The sequence below is a fragment of the Hakea prostrata genome, chromosome 9, assembly GCF_041222555.1.
Source record: "Hakea prostrata isolate BN-2017 chromosome 9, UWA_Hpros_2, whole genome shotgun sequence".
In the NCBI taxonomy this organism is placed as follows: Eukaryota; Viridiplantae; Streptophyta; class Magnoliopsida; order Proteales; family Proteaceae; genus Hakea; species Hakea prostrata.
In genome coordinates this window covers 1,908,481-1,929,933 of record NC_142608.1, presented here as the reverse complement: position 1 = coordinate 1,929,933, position 21,453 = coordinate 1,908,481, and the positions used below count along the sequence as shown (strand labels likewise).

The 21,453-nt window shown below is 37.3% G+C and overlaps 2 protein-coding genes across 5 annotated transcripts; one reads left to right on the top strand and one right to left on the bottom strand.

Moving 5' to 3' along the window:
* The first annotated feature begins 2,877 nt into the window (after positions 1 to 2,877).
* On the top strand, positions 2,878 to 6,798 carry MTACP3 (mitochondrial acyl carrier protein 3). 3 transcript variants are annotated; one of them, XM_089168489.1, is made up of 4 exons: positions 2,878 to 2,987; positions 3,069 to 3,133; positions 5,232 to 5,440; positions 5,793 to 6,798. In XM_089168489.1, the coding sequence occupies exons 3-4, from the start codon at positions 5,243 to 5,245 to the stop codon at positions 5,982 to 5,984; spliced, it is 390 nt and encodes a 129-aa protein (XP_089024615.1). In that variant the 5' UTR covers positions 2,878 to 2,987; positions 3,069 to 3,133; positions 5,232 to 5,242; the 3' UTR covers positions 5,985 to 6,798. The 3 variants fall into 3 exon arrangements, with proteins under 3 accessions (XP_089024615.1, XP_089024616.1, XP_089024614.1); XM_089168490.1 differs by lacking the exon at positions 3,069 to 3,133 and adding an exon at positions 4,858 to 5,079 and having other exon boundaries at positions 5,793 to 6,797; XM_089168488.1 differs by lacking the exon at positions 3,069 to 3,133 and having other exon boundaries at positions 5,793 to 6,793.
* Positions 6,799 to 8,134: 1,336 nt separating this feature from the next.
* Positions 8,135 to 13,670, bottom strand: LOC149003965 (uncharacterized). 2 transcript variants are annotated; one of them, XM_089169501.1, is made up of 2 exons: positions 11,159 to 13,670; positions 8,135 to 8,900 (listed from the first exon to the last, which is right to left on the bottom strand). In XM_089169501.1, exon 1 carries the CDS (start codon positions 13,344 to 13,346, stop codon positions 11,349 to 11,351), a length of 1,998 nt encoding a protein of 665 aa, XP_089025627.1. In that variant the 5' UTR covers positions 13,347 to 13,670; the 3' UTR covers positions 8,135 to 8,900; positions 11,159 to 11,348. The 2 variants fall into 2 exon arrangements, with proteins under 2 accessions (XP_089025627.1, XP_089025628.1); XM_089169502.1 differs by lacking the exon at positions 8,135 to 8,900 and adding an exon at positions 9,834 to 10,460.
* Between the last annotated feature and the right edge of the window lie 7,783 nt (positions 13,671 to 21,453).

The following is a 21,453-nucleotide window of genomic DNA, read 5'->3' as shown; positions in this document are numbered from 1 at the left end:
TCGAACCTCCATCCTTATATACCTTCCCCTCCTTCATCATCCCTTCGAGCTTCACTGTTTTCTAGAAGGTACAACCTGATAAAACCTTGGATACATTGTGTTGACAATGACATTCTATCAAGCCTAGCCAGCCAAAAATGATAAAACTCAGGCATGGGTTGTAATATATGATTGGAGAAAATATTTATACAGGTTAACTAGCTAGCAGGGAACGGAACAGTGGTAATTGTTTGAAGCATATATTAATGTGAAATCCATGCATGAGAGCTTGCTGAAGAACAAGTTTGAACATAGAGTAGTAATGAATCAAACAAATGTGAAGAAGAAAGGTCGGTGGAGCTGGGGGAATTGGTTAATGTCATTATCAGTAAGTGAGATATTATTAATAATCGTATCAGTCTTGCATTGAAATATCGTCTGTCCATTTCCATTTCTACTTCTCCTCGCCAACTTAAAAAGTATCAAAAATCTTCTTCGGCCGTTGAAGTGGGGGTATACGTAGAACTGATCATATTTCAAGAGAAAAAGAGGAGTTGGATCCACAAGAAAAGGACGAGACGAGAAAAGCAGAAGTTCTGTGTCTCTTGACGATTCATTTGGTCGGTGTGTTATTAGTATGATGTGAGAATAGGCGGACACCACTCTTAATGGAATCCTCAAAGACTCAGGAAACAAACAAGAGAGATTAGTGGGGAATGAAAAGCTCTCTCTCTCTCTCTCTCTCTCTCCATGTGTGGAATGATAATGAAATTTAACAACAAAGTTGTGGTGATTCGACGTCTTTATCAAATGATGAAAAGGGAATCCACCAACCAAGGCAACATCGAAAATGGGTAGATGGAGGTTAAGTTTCTGCATAATCTCTCTCTCTCTCTCTCTCTCTCTATCTATCTCTGCAATTTCCTTCTCTCTCTCTTCTTCTCCGTTTTCATGGCTTCTTACCTTCACCGTACGTTATGGGCTGAAACGGAATGCAAACACAGTTTCATCGTACATAGCATTTAGATTTTACAGAAAACATCTATATAATGGTGGCATTTCCATAATTTAATGGGGGCATAATGGTCATTTTTGTGTAGAGTCCTAGCTAAGCCCTAGCCTCATATAGAATATTTTGAGTTCAGATCACCTCCCCTATGAGGGAACACAGTACTCCCTCACGTATTTTGAGTAGTGGAACACAGTACTTCCTCAGGGTTGAACCCATGACTTCTTCATTAACAAGTGTTGATCATTACTGGATGACCCTTTACAAATAGATTAGGGCCAATATATGGACTATTATTGGTTCAATAAATATAAGATAAAAATGTCATTTCATAGGGAATATATAGCGAGATGGAGAGTATGCGTTAATGAAAATTATAACCCTAGACAAGAACATTCTCCTCTCTCAAGAACATTTTTCTTTCTCTCTAAAAGAGGGATTTTTGTGCGCGCCGCGCAGGACACCCGCGCAAGCACAAAAAGATGACACGTCTTTCTAATCCAACGACTAAAACAAGGATACTTTTGTAATTGTATAATTTAAGTAAAAAAACCTCAAATTTGCAAACACATCCTTCATAAAATTCCAATTCACCTAATGAACCCCAGAAAGCCAAACAATTCCAAAAACGAGAAATCTAAACCTAACCCACAATATACCCACCATCACAACCGGATCTCTTTGATTTTCATCATCAAGTTAAAGACCCAAATTTTCATTTAACTTCCAATATCTTGATTTCATCATTCAACGAAGATATCTCGGGATGGTGTTAACCCAGCCGAATACCCTACGGCTCACAAGCTCTCTGAAAAACCCTAACCTGATGCATCGTACAGAAAAGAGAAAACGAAAGAAGTGCAGACCCAAAACAGATAAAAAACCCGTAGAACGATAACCCCCGTGGCTCTCCAAAACAAACGGAAAAAGGAGAAGTGCGACCCAAAATCCCTAACCCAGAGGTCTCCCGTGGTCCCCAGAAGAAAAAAAAGAAGTGCAGACGCAAAACGAAAGGAAGAACAAACAGCGCATTGGATGGATTGGGCAAAGGTGAGGACAGTCGACCAGGGTTTCCACGATCACAATATCTCGTTTCTGATTAGCTTTGGGTTCGTTTGAAATTGATCTGTTACGAAGCTACCTTGAAATTCTAACATTTTTCTAAGTAGGTCATACATTCCATTACCCCTTTTTTAACCGTTAGATTATAACTCCTGGCAGAGTTCAGCCTGCACGGTGTTCCGCGCAGGCGCGACAAATCCTAAAAGAGAGAGTGAAATCTACGTGCTATGCCTTTACTCCTCAAGTAAAATCACCATCATACCCTCAAATTTGGTCACTCATAGGGGCATAATGACCGTTTTACATACCCTAACACACTACATGCAAAATGCTACATTTTGATATCTCAATAGTATCTTTTAGGCAATAATGGTCAAAACCCACCTTAACCGTTACAATAATCAGTAGTAAAAGTGACCATTTTGCCCCTCATGATATTTGAATCTTTTCAATTATTTGAGCAAAAAAAAAATCCCGTGATAATCTCATCCATTCATTCTAGATAGTTTTAAGGAAGAATGATCTCTTTAAGTGCATGTGTTATCCCTACATCTTATTCAAAGTATGCAAAATGAGCAAAATATCTGTTACATCTCGTACCAATAAAGGAAAAAAAAATCACTCATATTCCCATTAAAAAATGAAATTTCTATGGTAGTCATTTCTCTGTTAGGATTTAGGTAAAATTCTTAACTAGTGGTCTCTTTCCCTTAATTTTTTTGATATAGTTTTTTTAAATTTTTTTAACAAATACTAAAACCTGAAGGTGTATATGTAAGTATGTAACAGTATGATTTTTTTCGTATCTTACCCCAAAAAAAAAAAAAAAAAAAAATCTTGGATAAAATTCTTGGCTAAAATTTCTAAGAACGAAAACTCAAGCATAGCGCAGAGGTCAAACAAGACGGAGGGTTCCAAGGGTTTCTCTGGCATAGAGGTGAGTTGAACGTATCTGAAGCTGTTTGGTTTTTTTCTGATGCTCTACATTCCTGTGCCTCTTCATATTTGTATTTTTCAGTTGTTCATATGTCGCACAGCCCTAATTCGTGGCTAACGAATGCACTAAGCTGATTTATGTATCAGGTTATCTTTCATTTCTAGATTATGTCTTTGCATTGTTTAACAAGGATACTTTTCTTAAGGCATCTCCTTTGGTTTTTATTCTTGAATTGTAATGGGCAGTTCCTGACTTCCTGTTCCTGTATTTAGATAGTTGTCCCTGAATATTAACCCAGTTGTTTCTGTACATTAACCCAGTTCGTAAATCGAAAATTTGTCATGTTTGTGGAACTTGTTAGATTCAGATGATTCTCAACCTCCTCCTCTGTTTTCTGAGTTGAAGTGTTGGACCATTTGCCTCTACTTGACCGTCCACTGTTTGAAATAGAACCTCCAAAATTTTCTTTTTGAATCTGTAAATTGTTCTTAAGGCTTCAATCATGTCAGCCCATTTTAAAGAAATTGGTGTTTGTAGCTATTTCTTTACCAAACCTTTGATCCGAGATGGTGCTAGACAATTCTGTCATGCAACCTGTGGCATCTAGAAATCTACCCCAGAAAAGTATCAAATTTCCTGCCCCAGTGGCTTCTTGGTACAGGATTGATCTTGAAGTTTGGTGGGAACGAAGGGGAGTCTGTTGCTAAAGCAAAGACTATTTTATCTGCGGTAAGGGAAGTGTATGTGTCCTCAGGAAAGTTAGAACAAACCAAATGAAGATGTACCTAGGAGAATGATGTCGGCTGAGTTGTACTAAAAGCAACTCTCATGAGGACCATAGATGCTCTCTAATGCTTCAAGTCAAGTGAATGTCAATTGAACTCCAAGATACAAGATCCGTATGGCTTCCAGCAACACTGGTACACTCCCAAATTCACATAAAACCATAGAGGAAGAAGGTAAACCAAACAAGGTTAATAAGCAAAAGTAAACCCATAACAGAGCTGCAAATAAAATTTTTAGTTAGAGGAGTCACTCTTATATCATCTTTAGAAGGTTAGCGACGATCTCTATTTAAAGAGGAAAGATGTCAAATGGTTGGGTCTTTTAGTTCCAATGGATGAGATCTGAAAAAAATAATTGAAAGTCCTGTGAGTACATTTATTTAATTGGATATGTGACATATGTCATCCAAATTGAGAATTGACACCATGCCTGAAATTGGTTCTACTGAGAACCAAAAGGATTGGATATGGGCTTGGCCATCACACACTCCATGCCACAGCTGAAATGCATGTGAGTCCTAAAAAGCACTCTAAACCATCCCTTCACACAAGAGAACCATTACTTCCCTTAAGGCGGTCTTTACCTGATAGTTTTCATTTTCTCTCTTTTATCTCTTCCGCTTCTAGTCTGGGGCTAAGCTTTCCATACGAAACTAGCTCTCTCATAATATAGCTACACCAAAAACCAAAAAGAACATGTGGGAGGGAAATGCCCTGCAGAAAATTTTGAAAACAAACCTTTAATGAAATATTTTCCAACAGAGTCCAAACTTCCATGAAATTGCCTGCTTTCACTGGATCATACTGAATTTGTCTCTGCAGCAATTGCATACGTCTTTTTTCTCCCTTGTCCAACTCTAGCTGCTAGTAAGAATAGTCTCTACCTATGCTTATGGATTTTGGACTGTCAGTTTGTAGGTTACTCTACTACTCTGTTGTATGTATCATTGTATCTGTCCTGGTCTGCAATTTGCAATCCAAGGATCCATGAACATCCAAGTGCAGATGTTAGTCTAACTATTATCTGAATTGCATCCTTTTGGAGTCAGAACAATTGATAAGTTTGCTTTTTGGCTGTAAAACAGGTCCTGTAGGATTGTTCCTTGATTTGGTTCTCTTGATGTTAAGATAGTGGGAAATGTATCTCCACTCACCTCAATTAAAACCATCTCTTGCAAATTTGCATGCCAATTGCAGCTTCTGGGGCAGATCCAAGCTTGGTTAAGATCTGCATGGAGCTACAAAGTTTTATTATTTAATATACAGATTCTAAATCAGCTGTTAGGTTTCCTCAAGAGCCATCTATGGTTTGAGTCTTCTCTCTGTTCTTCCTCTTCCCCTTGAATTTCAGTCAGAAACCTTTGGTGCTCTGCCTATTTTATATGTTTTAGACAAGATTTTATTTCTACCTCTGGTTAGTTCTTGGTGCTCTGCCTAATTGTGTTCACTGTTTTTGCAGATTGCAATACAATGCAGAACATTAGGAGTGCTATTTTGGGATATGTAAGGATTGGCACCACCTGTAGACGAAAGTTATCTGCAGAAGATGGGAATGCACTGACCAGATTAAGACGCCACATATGTGCTTCATCATCTACTAGCTCTGATCAGTTAATGAACCGGGTGATTGGACTGGTGAAGAAATTTGATAAGATAGAATCTAACAAGGTAACTGATAATACCTGCCATTATATTTGCTTTTGAAATCTTAGAAATTCAGGATTTGATCACCCCAATGCCAATATATTAAATAAATAATATTGCCCCTATCATCTTCTGAAAGTCAACAATTGTAAGTTTTTCTGAGTTCTAGAATCTAAGAAGCCAGTTATAGCTGAATAGATTAGGTTTTCAAATTGATTTATATTTTCGGATCCATAAATTGATTAGTAACAGGTTTATTTTAGAGGGATAATTAGATTTTGACTTTACCTGTTTCCCAGATTAATATACTAAGTTCAAAAACCAAGATTACATTCTGGAAAACACTGATTTTGATTCCCATTTGAACTTTAAATAGGTTACTGAAACAGCAGATTTCCAAAAAGACTTGAGCTTGGACAGCTTGGACAGGGTGGAACTTGTGATGGCTTTTGAGGAAGAATTCTCAATTGAGATCCCTGATGAAGAAGCAGATAAACTTGCTTGCTGTATAGATGTAGCCCAATATATCGCATTGAGAACAAAGCAGAACATGGAGCAAGGTTCCTGATTGCCTGGTGAATTTCTTTTCACAAATGGTTGGGTTTGATTTAAAGCATCATTTGACGTATGGGTTAAATTAGCTGCTTTTATGTTTCATTCACAATGAAACACAAATCCTTGTATGGTCATTGGAATAGTGTCTATGACTACAATGGAAGATAAGTACACATCAACATTTTTTCGTTCTTGTTTGTGGATGTGAATACTTTTTACTTGTTATAAGATTTTCTTTGTTATTGATCTCTACCTCTTTTGGGTGGGGAGTGGTTAATAACCAGGTGTTGGGTTTGTTGGTGTAATTGAAGAAAATACTTTTCTTGTTGCATTTTCTCTTATTAGTCTTCGCATATTGATTTTTTTTCCCTTTCCCCACTAAGTTAGGTGGTGCTGGAAGCTTGAGAACATAGAATTCAAGAAAGCACACTTGATGTTAAACCAATCCATCTGAACAATATTTTACTCTGCTACCTGTGCCTTCCGACCATTCTGGTATTTGGAAACATCCATAACTCATCCATGGAACAAAGTTGATAGGGTCTTCTGTATTAAAGAAAGGAGTCAGCTGAACTGTTATTCTTGGAACGAAGTTGAAACTACAACAAATTGCTGTGAAAGAAACATGATATTCTTCAAAATAGCTCTCAGATTTAGAGGAGAAATGGTAATTCCTTTTGGCAGGCAGGAAACCACATCTTTACAAATCCAATTGGAGAATTATCCTCTCAAAACCGTCCGAAGATGCATGTTGCAGTAATGATTAACAGGCAATAGCATCATTAGTTGCTACACCTTAAAACTCTGATGGAGTGGTCACAACATGAAGAATGTTAGAATATGTTCTCCAAACTCTTGCCTGGATGGTACCTAAACCTTGATTTTTAATCATACGTGGTTTAGGAGCCAACCAATCTGGCACTACAACAAGTAAGGGCTTTTGCCACGGTAATTCAAGTAAGGGCTTTTACCACGGTAATTCAAGTAAGGACTTTTGCACCTAGTCATAGCAAATATTAAGTATATGCTACAAAACTACTGTAGCAAATAATTAACCAATACCCAATTTTCTTGTAGTGAAGATTTGTGAGGATTGTGGTTGACGTAGTAGGGACTCCAAAGGATTGGTGGTATTCTGCTATTCTGGGATTCTTGGAAAGTCAAGTTCAAAACTTATATAACCTCTTTAGGTTGATCTTGGCGAAATCCTCATAAACTCAGCATTCAACTTCAAATCAAATACAATTACGCGATTATATGTGATAGTTTATTTCCATGTAAGGCTAAATGGTTGGAATTTGAAAGTTTCTGTGAAACATGATTCTTATATTCAGCTCCTCAACAAGATGTAAGAGTGAAATACGGTTTAAAAAAAGTTTAGTAATTGAAATTCATCTCAACCGGCATATGCATAACTCTGACTAAATCTGTTTACCACAAACCAAAAAAAAAAAGAGTTGTGGAATGAAATCGGGTTCATCCAAAAAACATGTCGCTGTGGGGCCCACCCACCCCCCCCCCCCCAAAAAAAAAAAAAAAAAAAAGATAAAGATAAAGATAAGGGGCTATATTCATACATCCATGGAAAATGGTGCAACTGTGGGAGTTAAGACTTTGTTTATAAGTAGTAATTTGGCTATTTGAGTATTTGTAGTGTAGATGTCAAATTGTAGGCCTCATTAGTCCAAGTCTCACTAGTTATAAAAATCTCAATAGATGACCATCAAGGTTTGTTTAGTTCACAAAAGAACAACACCCTCCATGCAGGAGGCCAGGGTTCAGATCCCCTCAGATCTAGGGACAAAAGTCTATTTTATATTTAAATTATACATGTAACAAACCATCCCCCTAAAGAATAGTGAAGGTGAGATAAAGTGGCATAAGCAAACCCTCGAAAAAGAACTCAATAGTGGCACTTTTGAAATTAAAATGAATATCACAAAATAATGAATCAAAAAATAAACAAAAGTAAAACACAAAGATTTAACGGATTCACATACTAATGCGGTTTGCTACATCCATGGGCAAAGAGAAAAAGTTTTTCACTATATAGAATAAGTACATAAAGAGACCTCATAATTGATAGTCAAAAACGGCATTATAAAAATCTCACTTAAAACCCTAATTGAAAATCCCAAATCTTTCAATAATATGGTAGGGAAACGAATAGATCAGGTTGCCCACCAAAATATATCATTCAGGTTGCCTACCCAAATATGTCAACATGGGTCCCATCTTTGAAATTGGTACAAAATTCTCACAATATAACAGATTCAATTCATTTTATGACATGTTGCATATTTCTAACCATGGCATCATACTGGAAAAATGATTGATAATAATATCAAATCCTATGCTGTCACCCAAAATGGATGTATTTCACCATTTATATGAAAACCTTCAGTAGTGATGAAAAGCTCCAGCTTTTTGATGTCTTGGAGTTGACATAAGAGAACGAGAAGACTGAATATATTTATTTCTACCAATCTATAGCTCAAAAATACAGTGAGATATCCTTGCAGACAAGCAAAAACAGAGCTATCTGCCATACAAATTTCAGAAGAGAGATAGCTGCTCTGCAACACTCACAGGGAGAGAGAAACATCACGTGAATCGTCCTACAAAGTAATAAGGTAGAGACATACTGAATGGTTGTGATCTGATCATTGTGGATCCAAAGGTTGGCGGTGCTCAAATATTTTTGTTGCCCTCAAGGTTTTAAAAAATTGAATGGTTGTTATGAATATAATTTTCATCTCATCTTATCGTAAATGCAAAGATAGAAAGGTTCTGGTATACATGGAAATCTCATGTCTCTTTCGCCTCTGTGGAGGTTCTGGTTTCTGCCTTTCTCCATGATAGATGGGAACCAGCCGACGTTCAAAGACAATGACACAGCATTCCGAGTTCCTGGATTCCAACTGCTCTTCTAAAAATCCACACACAAGAAATCAGCTAAAGAGGAACAGCTCATAGCTTATCAGCACAAAAGAGAAAAACAAGTTCAATCAAAACAGGCAACATGAGGAAAAAACAGCGAAAGGACATTCGGGGGGGGGGAATTTTTTTTTTTTGGGGGGGGGGGGGGGGGGGCAACATGAGTCTATAACTACTCTTCAACAGCTAGGCGTGCCAAATGGAAGTACTTAGTAACCGACTTCTAGACACCAGTGGGAGAATAAGGAAGAGATGAACTTGTTACTCTAGCCTAAATTGGTCCCCATTTCGCATCTAACTTGGTATTCTTTGTCCTGTTTTCTATCTTACTGTTGTATCATGCTTTTTCTGTCATAAACTTACTGTTTTCTGATATTCTAGTTCTGATATGTTCTTCATTCACCAATCATCTGAGAAATGTCAAAGAAGTTCAACCATCTCAGCCAAATTCAATATAATTGAGCTATATCTTCCATAAGCCCATTATATATTAGGTTGGATACCACCAGTACCCACATCAAAATGAGAACAAGGCTGGTAAATAAAATGGCAAGAGAAAGATCGGAAACTAAAAGAAACGAAGCAAAAATTATATAATGAACAAAGGTGGAGGTGGGTTTTCTTTTTTTTTTTTTTTCGCCGGGGGAGGGGGGGATTGGCAAGAAAAGCAGATGCAAACAGATAGAACCCACATGCTGCCATCCATCCAGGAAATCCGCCATCTCTTCATGGCAATCAGGATGGAAAAAAAACTAACTAATCACACAAAAAGAAGTTGAAGCTTCCAGGATGGCATGTAAGATCAGAGAGTCAATGAAGAAAGATAGGGAAAGAAAAAAAGACAGATTGTAGAATGCCCAGTCATACTCTTAAACACCACCCCCCCCCCCAAAAAAACACACCAAAAAAAAAAACCCAACAAAAATAAATAAATACAATTGCATTAGATGCGGGAAGGGGGCAAAGCCCATATACAAAGGTTGAAAACGTACACAAGGAATTGCAAAAAGAACTACAACAATGATTCAAAAGATCATACAACATCTCAAGCCATCTTCATAATCCCATGACAAACACAGCTCATGGGAGATATGAAGGAGAACTGCTATGTAAAAAGGGATCGACAAAAGAACTACATCCAGGATTTACAACATGGTCTGAAAACTTTAAACATAAACAACGATGAACCAAAAAAAATCCGTAATGGTACAATAATGGACCAAGTATCCTAAAATTCTCTGTCGACATAGAGAGTCGATTCTAACAAAAAGATGTAGACCCAAACCCCACAAATTCTTTCAGCAGTGGGAAACTGGAACCCAAAATCACAAGGTTGCCATTGCTCTCCACCCATCAACTGATAGCACCTTCACTTCAGGCGTGGTTGTTCTTCTTCCACCAAAACATCATGATAATGTAAATGGATCAATCTTTTGCACATAACAATCCCTTTGGATAAAAGGGTTCAACTTATCAAGCAGCTTTGGTCCTTTGAGAAAAGCCAGATATGTCCAATCATCCCCAAATAAACCCAACAGCCAGTGCTATACAGCTGGAGCAAGGCAACACTGTAATAGTTTAATTTTTCATCCCCGAAAAGAAAAGTTTAATTTTGGTTCTTGCTGAGATTGTTTAGTTCATCAAAAGATAACAACTGGATTACTACAGTGCATCATACAAATCCACACCTCATAGGACAAACAGAATGTGCATTTCTTTCTGTGCAAATATAAGTGAAATGCTTTCATGAAAAAAGAAAAAAAAAAAAAAGAAGAGAAGGTTCTGATTCAAATTCCTAGGAGAAGTTAAATTCAGCTTGGTGAGCATGCTTTTCCAGTAATCAAAGTAACAACAGACTTAAATTGATATTCAAGATTTTAATGGTACCCATAAATTCTGTTTCCCTTGTGTCAAACACTAATCCTGAGTTCTCCAAAACAATGCACTTAGTGAAAGAGGATTAATGTAGCATGTAGTTGCTGGTTTGTATGCAAAGAAGCAACAACAAAGCCTCCAAACAGAAACCCTTGCTGTGACTGTAGAGTGTGCATAAGATTTAGCCACACCAGATAAAGTAACAGGATGACAAATAACAAATCATTAAATTACGCCATCATAGCACAGCATTGGACAAAAAGAACTAAGAGGCTTAACAAGAAAGAAGTGTGTCATGACCATTGGGAAACCTACAGAACAGGACAACCATAAGAGGGAATTTTGAAGAATAAACATTTTAAATTCTAAACTTACTTTTCAACATTATGATGACGAACCCCATACTCCTGCAATAATATGCTTCAGCAAGAATACCGGTACGATGACAGAGTTCTCAGAAGACCACCAACCTCCATAAAAATATGTAACTGAAAAATGAATGTGCATGAAGAAACCACATAATTCAGATTTTCATTAGCCAGCTGACCAGATTCAGAGCATTCAGTCACTCTGATGTTAGCCGCCGTCTCTTCCCATATTCAGCATCCCTTGACCTTGGACGTTGATCTTCCTCTTGTGGCAGCCGCGACTTGGTATGGATCCTCGAAGATTTTCCTCTGTCCCACTCATCATCATGTTCATATTCACGGTCCCTATATCTGGGATGATCCAAGTACCTGTCTCTGTCATCTCTAACACGATCACGGTCACGCTCCCTGTCCCGGTCACGGTCTCGACCAGTTTCTCGATCCTCACGATGCCTTTTTTCTGACCAATCACGATCATGACCGGTATCTTTCTCCATTGGCATATTTCTATCTGATCCTGGTTCTCTATCATCTCGATACCTTTTGTCAGAAGAGCCAGACCAATCCCGCTCAAAGACCCTCTCTTTTTCCTTAGATGCATTGGGCCATCCCCCTCTCTCGTGGCTTCCTTCTCCATACTGATGTTCTGATGCAGCATCATCCCCATAACTAGACTCTCCTACCCTCCCACCCTGCTCATCACCAGTCCATCCAGCTGCATTAGGGTCCGACCACATTCCCATTCCATGACCGCCAACAACACCAGCCGGCATCATCCCCATTCCGTTTGTTGGCATGCCCCTACCAAAAAAAGTTGGATTAACATGAGGAGCCACTCCAGCCAAACCCATACCACCAACTGGAGGGAATGGTGGCATCATCCCCGGAAAAGGAGCTGGTCCAGCTGGGAAACCTCCATAACCACCCATCCTCCCCATATGTGCACCATAACCTTGATCAAAACCCTGATTCATCATTGACTGAGGATGCATTAGTGGCGGATTTGTTGCGAGCCCCTGTCCAAATCCATTACCACCATTACCCATTGAACCCCTCCCATTCATCCCACCAACCCTGTTTCTCATTGGGCCCATTTGCCCCCTATTCCCCATTCCTTGGGCACCGCCTCTCCCCCAACTGCCCCTGCCATAATTTCTACTCCCATCTCCACCTTGGTAATTCCCACCCGTTGTAATGGCATTCCCACCACCTCTACCTCCAACATCCCCTGCTCCTCTTCTCCCTGGAGCAGCAGATGCCCCGGTTATTTGTTGGTTTTTGTTCACTTGGGCCTCTCCCATTCTCTTAACACTAAATGGTGAAGCAAAGGCCACAACACACGGCCTCCCATTAAATGGATGTCCATTCATCCCTTCTTTGCAAGCTGTTGCCATGCCAGGATCATAGAATTCAACCTGGCAATACCCTTTCGACTTCCCACTTGCCTTTTCGTCAAAAAATTTCACCTCCTTCACAGCCCCATATTTTATAAGCTCTGCCTCAAGCTCAGCATCCGTTGTCCACCAATGCAGGTCACCCACAAAAAGAATGGTTCCCCCACCACCAGTGGCACTCCCAGACCCTCCACCACCAACTGTACTTCCAGCTATTCCACCCCCTCCCCCTCTTGGTTGTCTTGCATAAGACTCATTGGCAACGTTCCCAAAGTTTGTGATCTGAGATTGCTGATTCATTCCCTGAGAAGGCATAGGATGATTAACATGTTGCACTTCATTTTCAACCATTTTACCCGATGAGACCAAAGGAGCCCTAATTCCACTATCACCAGCCGCTAAGGGGGCTGACCCCTTCGAAGCTAACTCATTGCCTCTAAACCCTAAATTTTGAAAGCCCTCTACTCTAGCAGGAACCGTAGTAATACTTACCGGTCCTGAAGCACCAACATCGTGTTCAAACTTACTTTCTCCAACCCCGACACCACCACCACCTCCAGTGCCACCCTGAATCCCAGGAATGGAAACCCCCCTAGACTCAGAAGCCGAGTCAATATTCCGATCCGCTTCCCCAATTCTGAAGCCCACATCTTCATTCCTGCGGAGAGAGTGAAGAACCCCTTCCCCGACGTTAACATCATTATAAAGATCTTCGTAGTCGTCATCCTCTTCCCCTAAGAAACCCTCATCCACCACAGCGGAGATCGCTTCGTTTCGATCTCCTCCGTCGCCCTCTTCCATGACTCTTGCTCCCACAATATGCAGATATGTTTCTTTCAAGAGTACTCACAAGCCGTTTTCACAACTTACAAACACTAACTAAATTATAAGAGATTTTGAGAAGAACTCCTAACCTGTGAGTTCGGAGAAATTTTGGACCAGAACCGTCATGGAACCCTAATTCTGCAAAGTTAACAAGGGAGAGATTTGAAGTGGGTTTAAACAGTGTAAACAAGGAAATTGAGGTGACAGTGAATTTCCGTTTTCACCATGGAGACCTGATTACTCCACAACCTTCCAATCTCAGATGTTGATGTTTGCTTGTGATCTTGAAATCTGAAAAACTTCGACCCACAGCATTGATAGAGGCTTACAGACGAATTATAAATGGTTTTATAATGTGCATCGTTTTGATACCATAATGGATTTGTGTAATTTTTATTCACCGTTAAATTAGAATTATACCGAACTTGTTCTAGTGGTTGAAACCATCACCTCTAAGTAAAGAAGTCATTTGTTTGATTTTCACTGAGGCGTTTAATAAAGCCCTTTGTACAAAAAAAATTATATATAAATTAATTTAATAATTATTTACCTAAATATCCACTACCGTGAAAGATTTTTCGATTGTAGAGATGTAAACGGATCGAAAATTCGAATTCGAAATCAATTCGTATTTATATCTATTTAAATTCGATTTTCGACTTTGGGTAATCCGATTTTGAATTCCGATATGCCAATTATAAGTCAGATATTATCCAATTTGTTAAAATTATGATAAATACTATTCTTATGCAATTAAGTTTAATTTTTTGTAATACATTCATTTTCATTAATAGTAAAAAAATTACATTATGTTGTAAAATAAAGAGAATATATTAGAGACAAAGAAGAAAACTAGAACAAGATCAATCGAACTATCTATTGGGTTGAATGCATTACATATTTATAGTAGTAGTAGCATCTTCTCTGATATGAAAATATCAGAATTTAGAAAGAAATAAATATATGATTCTTGCACATAATAATATGTTATTGATATGAAAATATAGATTATCGTTCAAGATAAAAGGTGCATAGAATAAAAATATTAACGGCCAACATTGTGTGTTGAGATTCACTGTAATCTTCAATCAATATGAAAATGTGAATCACCAATATTGCATGCCGCGGTGATTTAGATTTTCAATTGAAATTATTGTCTATTGGGGGAAGGTGATAGATATCCACAATCAATATTAGTTATAACACTCCTCCTTAGATGTCCATCAATAAATAATGTACATCGTTAAAACCTACTAAAAAAAAACCTTGTAGAAAAAAATATACATATCTAAACAATATGTATCACTAGCTGCCTCATTAAAAATCTTATCATGAAAACCTAGTGGGATAAAACCTTTGTGAAGAAAAATAGTGCAACACGTATTTTACTCCCCCTGATGATAAGATCATTGAAGATCTTTGAGTCTACGCATCCCAATCTTATGTACCAACTTTTCAAAACTTGAAGTAGGCAATGCCTTAGTAAATAAATTTGTCAAATTATTATTTGAATGGATTTATCGAACATCGATTTCACCATTTCGTTGAAGATCATGAGTGAAGAATAATTTTGATGAAATATGTTTCGTTCTATCTCATTTAATATATCATCCCTTCAATTGAACTATATATACAATATTATATTCATATAATACTGTTGAAATCCATTTTTTCAATGGAAGACCGCATGTTTCCTGGATGTGTTGAGTCATAGTTATTAACCAAACACATTCTCGGCTTGCTTTATGACTCGCTATTATCTCTGCACGATTTGAAGAAATGACAGCTATACTTTGTTTTGTTGAACACCATGAAATAACTGTACTTTCACTTGTGAATAAATAACCCGTGGATCAGATAAATATCATAAATCTGCATGACCAGTAAGTTGATGTCCACATTCATTTAAATAAAATAATCTTATATCAATAGTTCCTCGAAGATACCAAATATATGTTTAATACCATTCAAGTGTCTTCGTGTTCGAGAATAACTAAATATTGTTAATAAACTTACAAAAAATGTTATATCTGGTCTTGTACTATTAGTAAGATACATTAATACCCCAATTGCACTGAGATATAATACTTCAGGATCAATAAGTTCTTCATTGTTTTCATAGAGTAGAAATATATCTTTTTTTATGTCAAGCGATCTCATAACCATTGGGGTACTCAATGAATGTGTTTTATTCATATAAAATCGCTTTAAAATTTTTTTTGTATAAATTGATTGATGAACAAATATTCCATTTATCAAATGCTCAATCTACAAGCCAATACAATATTTTGTCTCTTCAAGATCTTTCATTTCAAATTCTTTCTTCAAATAGTAAACTGCTTTTGGAAGCTCTTCAAGAGTTTTAATGATATTTAAATTATCAGCATATACATTTATTATAACAAAGTTATATCCATATCTTTTAATAAAAACACAAGGGCAAATTGGGTAATTTTTGTACCATTTTTTTAATAAATATTCGGATAATTTTCATATGGACCCCCTGAGGTTTGATCTATGTCATTTTTAGTCCAAAAAAATTGAGACTTTGCATATTGCCTCTCCTGTGCTATAGAGAAAGTCATTTTAATGAGAAATTATCGTTTCTATGACCAATTTGCCCTTATTCTTTTTTTTTTTGGCAAATTTCATTTGGACCCCCTGAGGTTTGGTTTATGTCATTTTTAGTCCAAAAAAACTGAAACTTATACTATAAAAAAGTGAATTTAAGGATAAATTATCACTTTTATTACCAATTTGCCCTTATTTTTTTTTTTTTTTTTTTTTTTAATTTAAACTTTTTACATTTACATCTTACCTCCTATAAAACTCGTGACTCCCCTTTAATCCAAAAATTTGAGCGAAATCGTGCTGAAAACGTGTTGTAAAATAAAGAGAATATATTAGATACAAAAAAGAAAACTATAACAAGATCAATCGAACTATCCATTAAGTTGAGTGTATTACATATTTATAGTAAAAGTATCATCTTCTCTGATATGGAAATATTAAAGTATATATTGAAATATAATATATGATTCTTGCACACAGTAAGATGTTTTTGATATAGAAATATAGATTGCTGCCCAAGATAAAAGGTGTATAGAATGGAAATATTGACTGCCAACATTATGTGTTGAGATCACTGTAATCTTCAATCAAGATGAAAATGTGAATCACCAAGATTGCATGCTGAGGTGATTGAGATCTTCAATTGGAAGCACTGTCTATTAGGGAGTGATGGAGACACACATTCAATATTATTTATAACACATTAAACTATCAATACACTATTACATTTATTGGCTCAATACTCAAGAATGAATGAAGAGTTCAATACATTATTATTCATTCATTAATTTTCTATCTATCTCTTTCTAAATCTTCTTGTTAATTAAGAAAAACTTTTTTTCTTTTTCTATTAGAATATTTATTACTCTAGTAAAATATCGGATTGATGGATTCGAATTCGGATAACATGCCTAATAATTGGATTCGAATTCAAATATTACTATATCCAAGCCATGTCATCTGTTTATATCGCTACTCAATTGGCAAACAATAATACCTCACAAATAAGAAGTCAAAATTTCCTTGGGGCCACCAATTCATGTATCTTATTTTGCTTTTAGAGTAAAAAATTAGGACCGAGTTAGGATAAATTTAGGCGAGTCGAACTTAAAAGTATCTTGACACGGTAGTGTTCGGGTTTGGGTTCTCAAACTTTAACGAAGTTGATAGAGTTTGGGTTCGGGTTCAATACCCAAAAATAAGGTTGAATTTAAATTGGCCCAATCTAGCCCATTGACACCCCTAAGGCCCTAACTTTTCAAAGTTCTTGTGTAAATCCACCTAACTTGATCATATGGAAATTGATACAAAATTAGCCAAAACACCATCAACATGGAGATAAATATAAATTGACAATGACATTAGTTTTTTACAATCGTTACTAAGTTCGATGCTCATCATAAGCTAAATTGGCGTATCAATGAGACGTTTGTGGGCTCTTTTACTACCATCTATTACCATGTGATTAATATTAGAGTAAATTGCAAGAGTATTCTAAAATGGAAGCTTTAAAGCACTGACATCCCATTTTATGTTTAAAAAATACAGACTCCCCAAAATTAAAAATAAATAGTGATTTAATAATTTTAAGTGACAAATTGTGTTAAATAAAAATTCAATTTTGGGATGTCTGTGTTTTTTCAAATATAAAATGGAGTGTCACTGTTTTAAGGCCTTCATTTTGGTGTGTTTTTGTAATTTGCTCTAAATATTATGATGTTTTGTAAATAGATGTTAATTTTCCATATTAATGTACCTCTGGACATGCACTGTGACTTCTTTTTTTTTGGGTCAACAACTAAGAAATCCTAGTGTCCTATGCATTGGAAGTTATAACATTTTTCTGCTGTTATAATTGGTTATGGGCAAGGTACAAGGTGTCGGCTATATATCGTCAAATTCACAATATTTAACAGAATTTCGTTCATTTTTTCACTGATTTTTCATTTAATTTTTGCCAAAGTGACGTTAAACCTCTACAGGCTTCAGGGGAGCTGCCCTCATACCTCCGGCCTCCGTCGGGGCGGTCTCCTGTGTCCGTAGGCAAAAGAATGTGAAGTATGAGTCATACTCAACATAATTGTATAATGAATTGTAGACTTCAGTACTTCTTTTCACTAGTTGTGTACTTGTGTTTTCTTTTCATGTTAATACTAATTTATATGAGTTTTTCAGACTTCTAATTTTGCTTGCATATAGTTGGGCATGTGACAATCATAAACTTTATATTAAGTGATGTTTTAGGCCAAAATAATGCTCCCACTGTGTTTATTAGCCTCAAATTATGCTATATCGCAAAATTTAAGCCAAAATAGTTATAAATATATTCCAAAATCAAGTGTTAAATTTTTATCGACATTCTGCCAAAAGTCACCGATATGTTGGAGAAATATCGTTGTGTCGCTGGTGACCACAGCCAGCGATACACTACATTGCTTATGGGTCATATAGATTATACTGGCAGAAAATTTGTGCAGCAATAAACGAAAAGGAAAATGACATGTTTCTGGTGAAGGAACAAGTGTGCAACTTGGACGATAAAGAGAGAGATTCGATCCGCTGGACACAGGCATACAGCTAGCTAATCATGATTCATGGCTGAGTGATTAGCCAGGAACGGATCTGATTTGCTTATCACCCATCAAAATTAAACGAACATGAAACCCTGAATTTGAGAATGGACCCGTTTGGAATATAACCGTCAAGGAACCAACATGATGAAGATGATGTGTTTGGTTGATCAGAAAAAAAACTCGAGAAAGTGGAGATTGGGGAGGGGCAGTTAAAAATAATTGGAAAAGTGGGGCCTGGATTGGAGAAGGATGGATTAATCAAACAATTTCTGGATTCTAGAGCTCCACTTTCCAACTAAACAGTCTAAACCCCATGAGAAAAGCTCAATTCTGTGTCGGTAGACGTGGTGGGCATCCGCTGGAAAATAGAAGAAGAAACATTGAATGGGATTCTCATGAATTGATGTTTGGATTCGCAACCAATCAGCATCCAGTCTGGAAATCTGGGTGTTTGGACACGAGAGGAGGAAGAGACCCACATGATGTGAAGCTTCTTTTCTTTTCTTTTTCTGGGTAGACAGAAGGAGAGATACGGCGAGCATTTGACTTCATTGGGCCAGCTGGCTCGGCTAATAATAAATTGAACTTTAATGTTTCGCACCAAAGGAAGGTTTGTAATGTTGCCAAAAATCGCATGTCAGGGGCTAACAATACCATCAACATGGCGACATTTTGTAGACATTTCGGTGATTTTTGGCGATGGAGCCTTCATAAAATTGAGTCTCTGAAGTTACTCAAATCTCACTTTACTCCACCCGAAGAAAGAGAGAGAGAGAGAGGTCGCCGATGCACTTGCGGACTTACGGTGGTGGAGAAGAGTTGCAGTGATGAGGGTTGTGAGGTGTTTTCCGTTATCAAAGTCAAGGTGAAGGAGAAAACCATTGTTCTCTTTTTCTCTTCCGATATCCAACAACACTTGCAGTGGTGGAAATCATACCACTGGCAGCGAAATCTTCGATTTTTGTCGATATTTCACCGGTTCAGTGATTTTCCAACAAATTTTTTTTGTTGTTGTCGTTTCAATGCTTGGTTTCATGTTACCCTTTACTTTAGTGACATGATAATGTATCTTGCCCTTAACTCGTCGAGTTTGGAGAAACTCTTAGATTATTTACACATGTTTCAATTTTAAAGTAAGATTCTAACCTATAAGAGATCAGATTTTCTATCCTTATGGATAGAAGATTATACACTATCATATATGTAGACCTCTTTTAAATATGTTATTTGGAGTATGAGGGGAGTATAATCTTCTATTTCTATAAGCAGAAGATCTGGACTTGAAGTATAGTTGGTTTGTCTTTTTTCTTTGGGAATTGAGGTTTGCCTGAGCCAGCTTACATACACCTTGACTATTTTTCAAGGAAGACAAGTTGTTACATATAATTTCCAATATAAGACAAAACTTTACCTAGTCCCTAATGACCATCAGTCCTTACATCAACGCATTATCACATCCTAATCAAATTAACATCATACATTAGATTAACTTTATTATACACATAATATGGATAATGGATAATGGTCATAATACCTAAGTATCATACATTTATAACCTTATAAATAATTTCATACCATTTTTAAATCTTTGTAGGTAGATGGTGTTTCCTCCATTTGTTGACAAAAGAAAGTGTATTGGTTGGGGGATTCTTTCCTTGATGGCCAGGTCATACGCACAAAACCTTTTGCGTTTTGGGAAAAAAAAAATCAAGGTGGGTTGTGCCTGGGAGTCTGGTATTGATAAGGTAATGATATTTATATTCTTGCTGGCCAAACGGATCTCTCTGGGAAGAAAAACAATTAGTCATGTGATCTTCTAGCATTTCTCTGTACCACACTTTAAAACCTCACTTTTCCCAAAGATAATGACAGTTGACAGCAGCACCTTCTTAATTTCCAAAACTACCCTCCAGTAGCTTTCAATACAACACATGCCACCCACAATGCTTTTAAGTGGGTTTTAAAATTCAGAATCTGGGATGCCCAGGATTTTCATCAATCCTGAGGCCAACTGAACCCAATTTGGGCCTCCGTTCTATATGTGGTTTGAGCAAGGACCGAAATGTCGACTGGTGTAGTTTTGTCAGTGTTTGGCGACGTAGGCGATATTTCGGGCGACTTTTCTACCGATCAATTTAAGGCAAAGATCATGGTAATAAAGAGAACCGGCGGAGAAGAAGGAAAAACCTCTGCCGTGGAAGTAGACAACGACGGGAGGGTTACGGCGGAAACGGCAGGCGTTTCAGTAGGTGTGTAGAGGCGAAACCAGAGGTTTTGGGTGGTGTCGGAAATTTTAACACCTTTGACGGGTTTATCTCTGGCTTTGGCTTTCAAGTAAAGGAAATCATGTATATGACAATACATGGTGCCGTTGGGGCGTTGCAAAGCATCCGTTATGGCAGCAAGGACAGTAAACACGAGCTTTGGCTTCCATGGAAGCTCTAGCTCTGAAGGTGTTGATGTCTCTCTTTCCATTCTCTTTGATCTCTCTCTCTATCTCTCGAAAGGTTGAGAACACAGCACGACCCAGTTGAGTTCCTGATGAAAAAGAGAGATTTGTGAGACATGTGCATTTATCTCTGATCTCTCTCGCAAACGGTCGACTTTCGATCGTTGGCGATATTATCACCGAGAAATCGACAATATATTGCCGACTTAATGATAAAGTTGTATCGCTGGGGGGTCTCGTGTCGCCCCCAGCAACACGTCGAAATATTGCCGTGTGTCGGCCATATACCATGGGTTTGAGTAATTGTGGTCGGTCTTGGTTTGATTAGTTTTCCTGAACCAAAAAACAACCCCCTGAGATTTGAGAGTGGCATTTCCGTAATATTGCAGGGTAATTATGGCATATTAGCAAGAACATTTTTGCATTCCATGTCTAGTTGGATCAGTAACGAAGAAAAGCGTCTGCTTTGGATTGAACTTGTTCTACACAC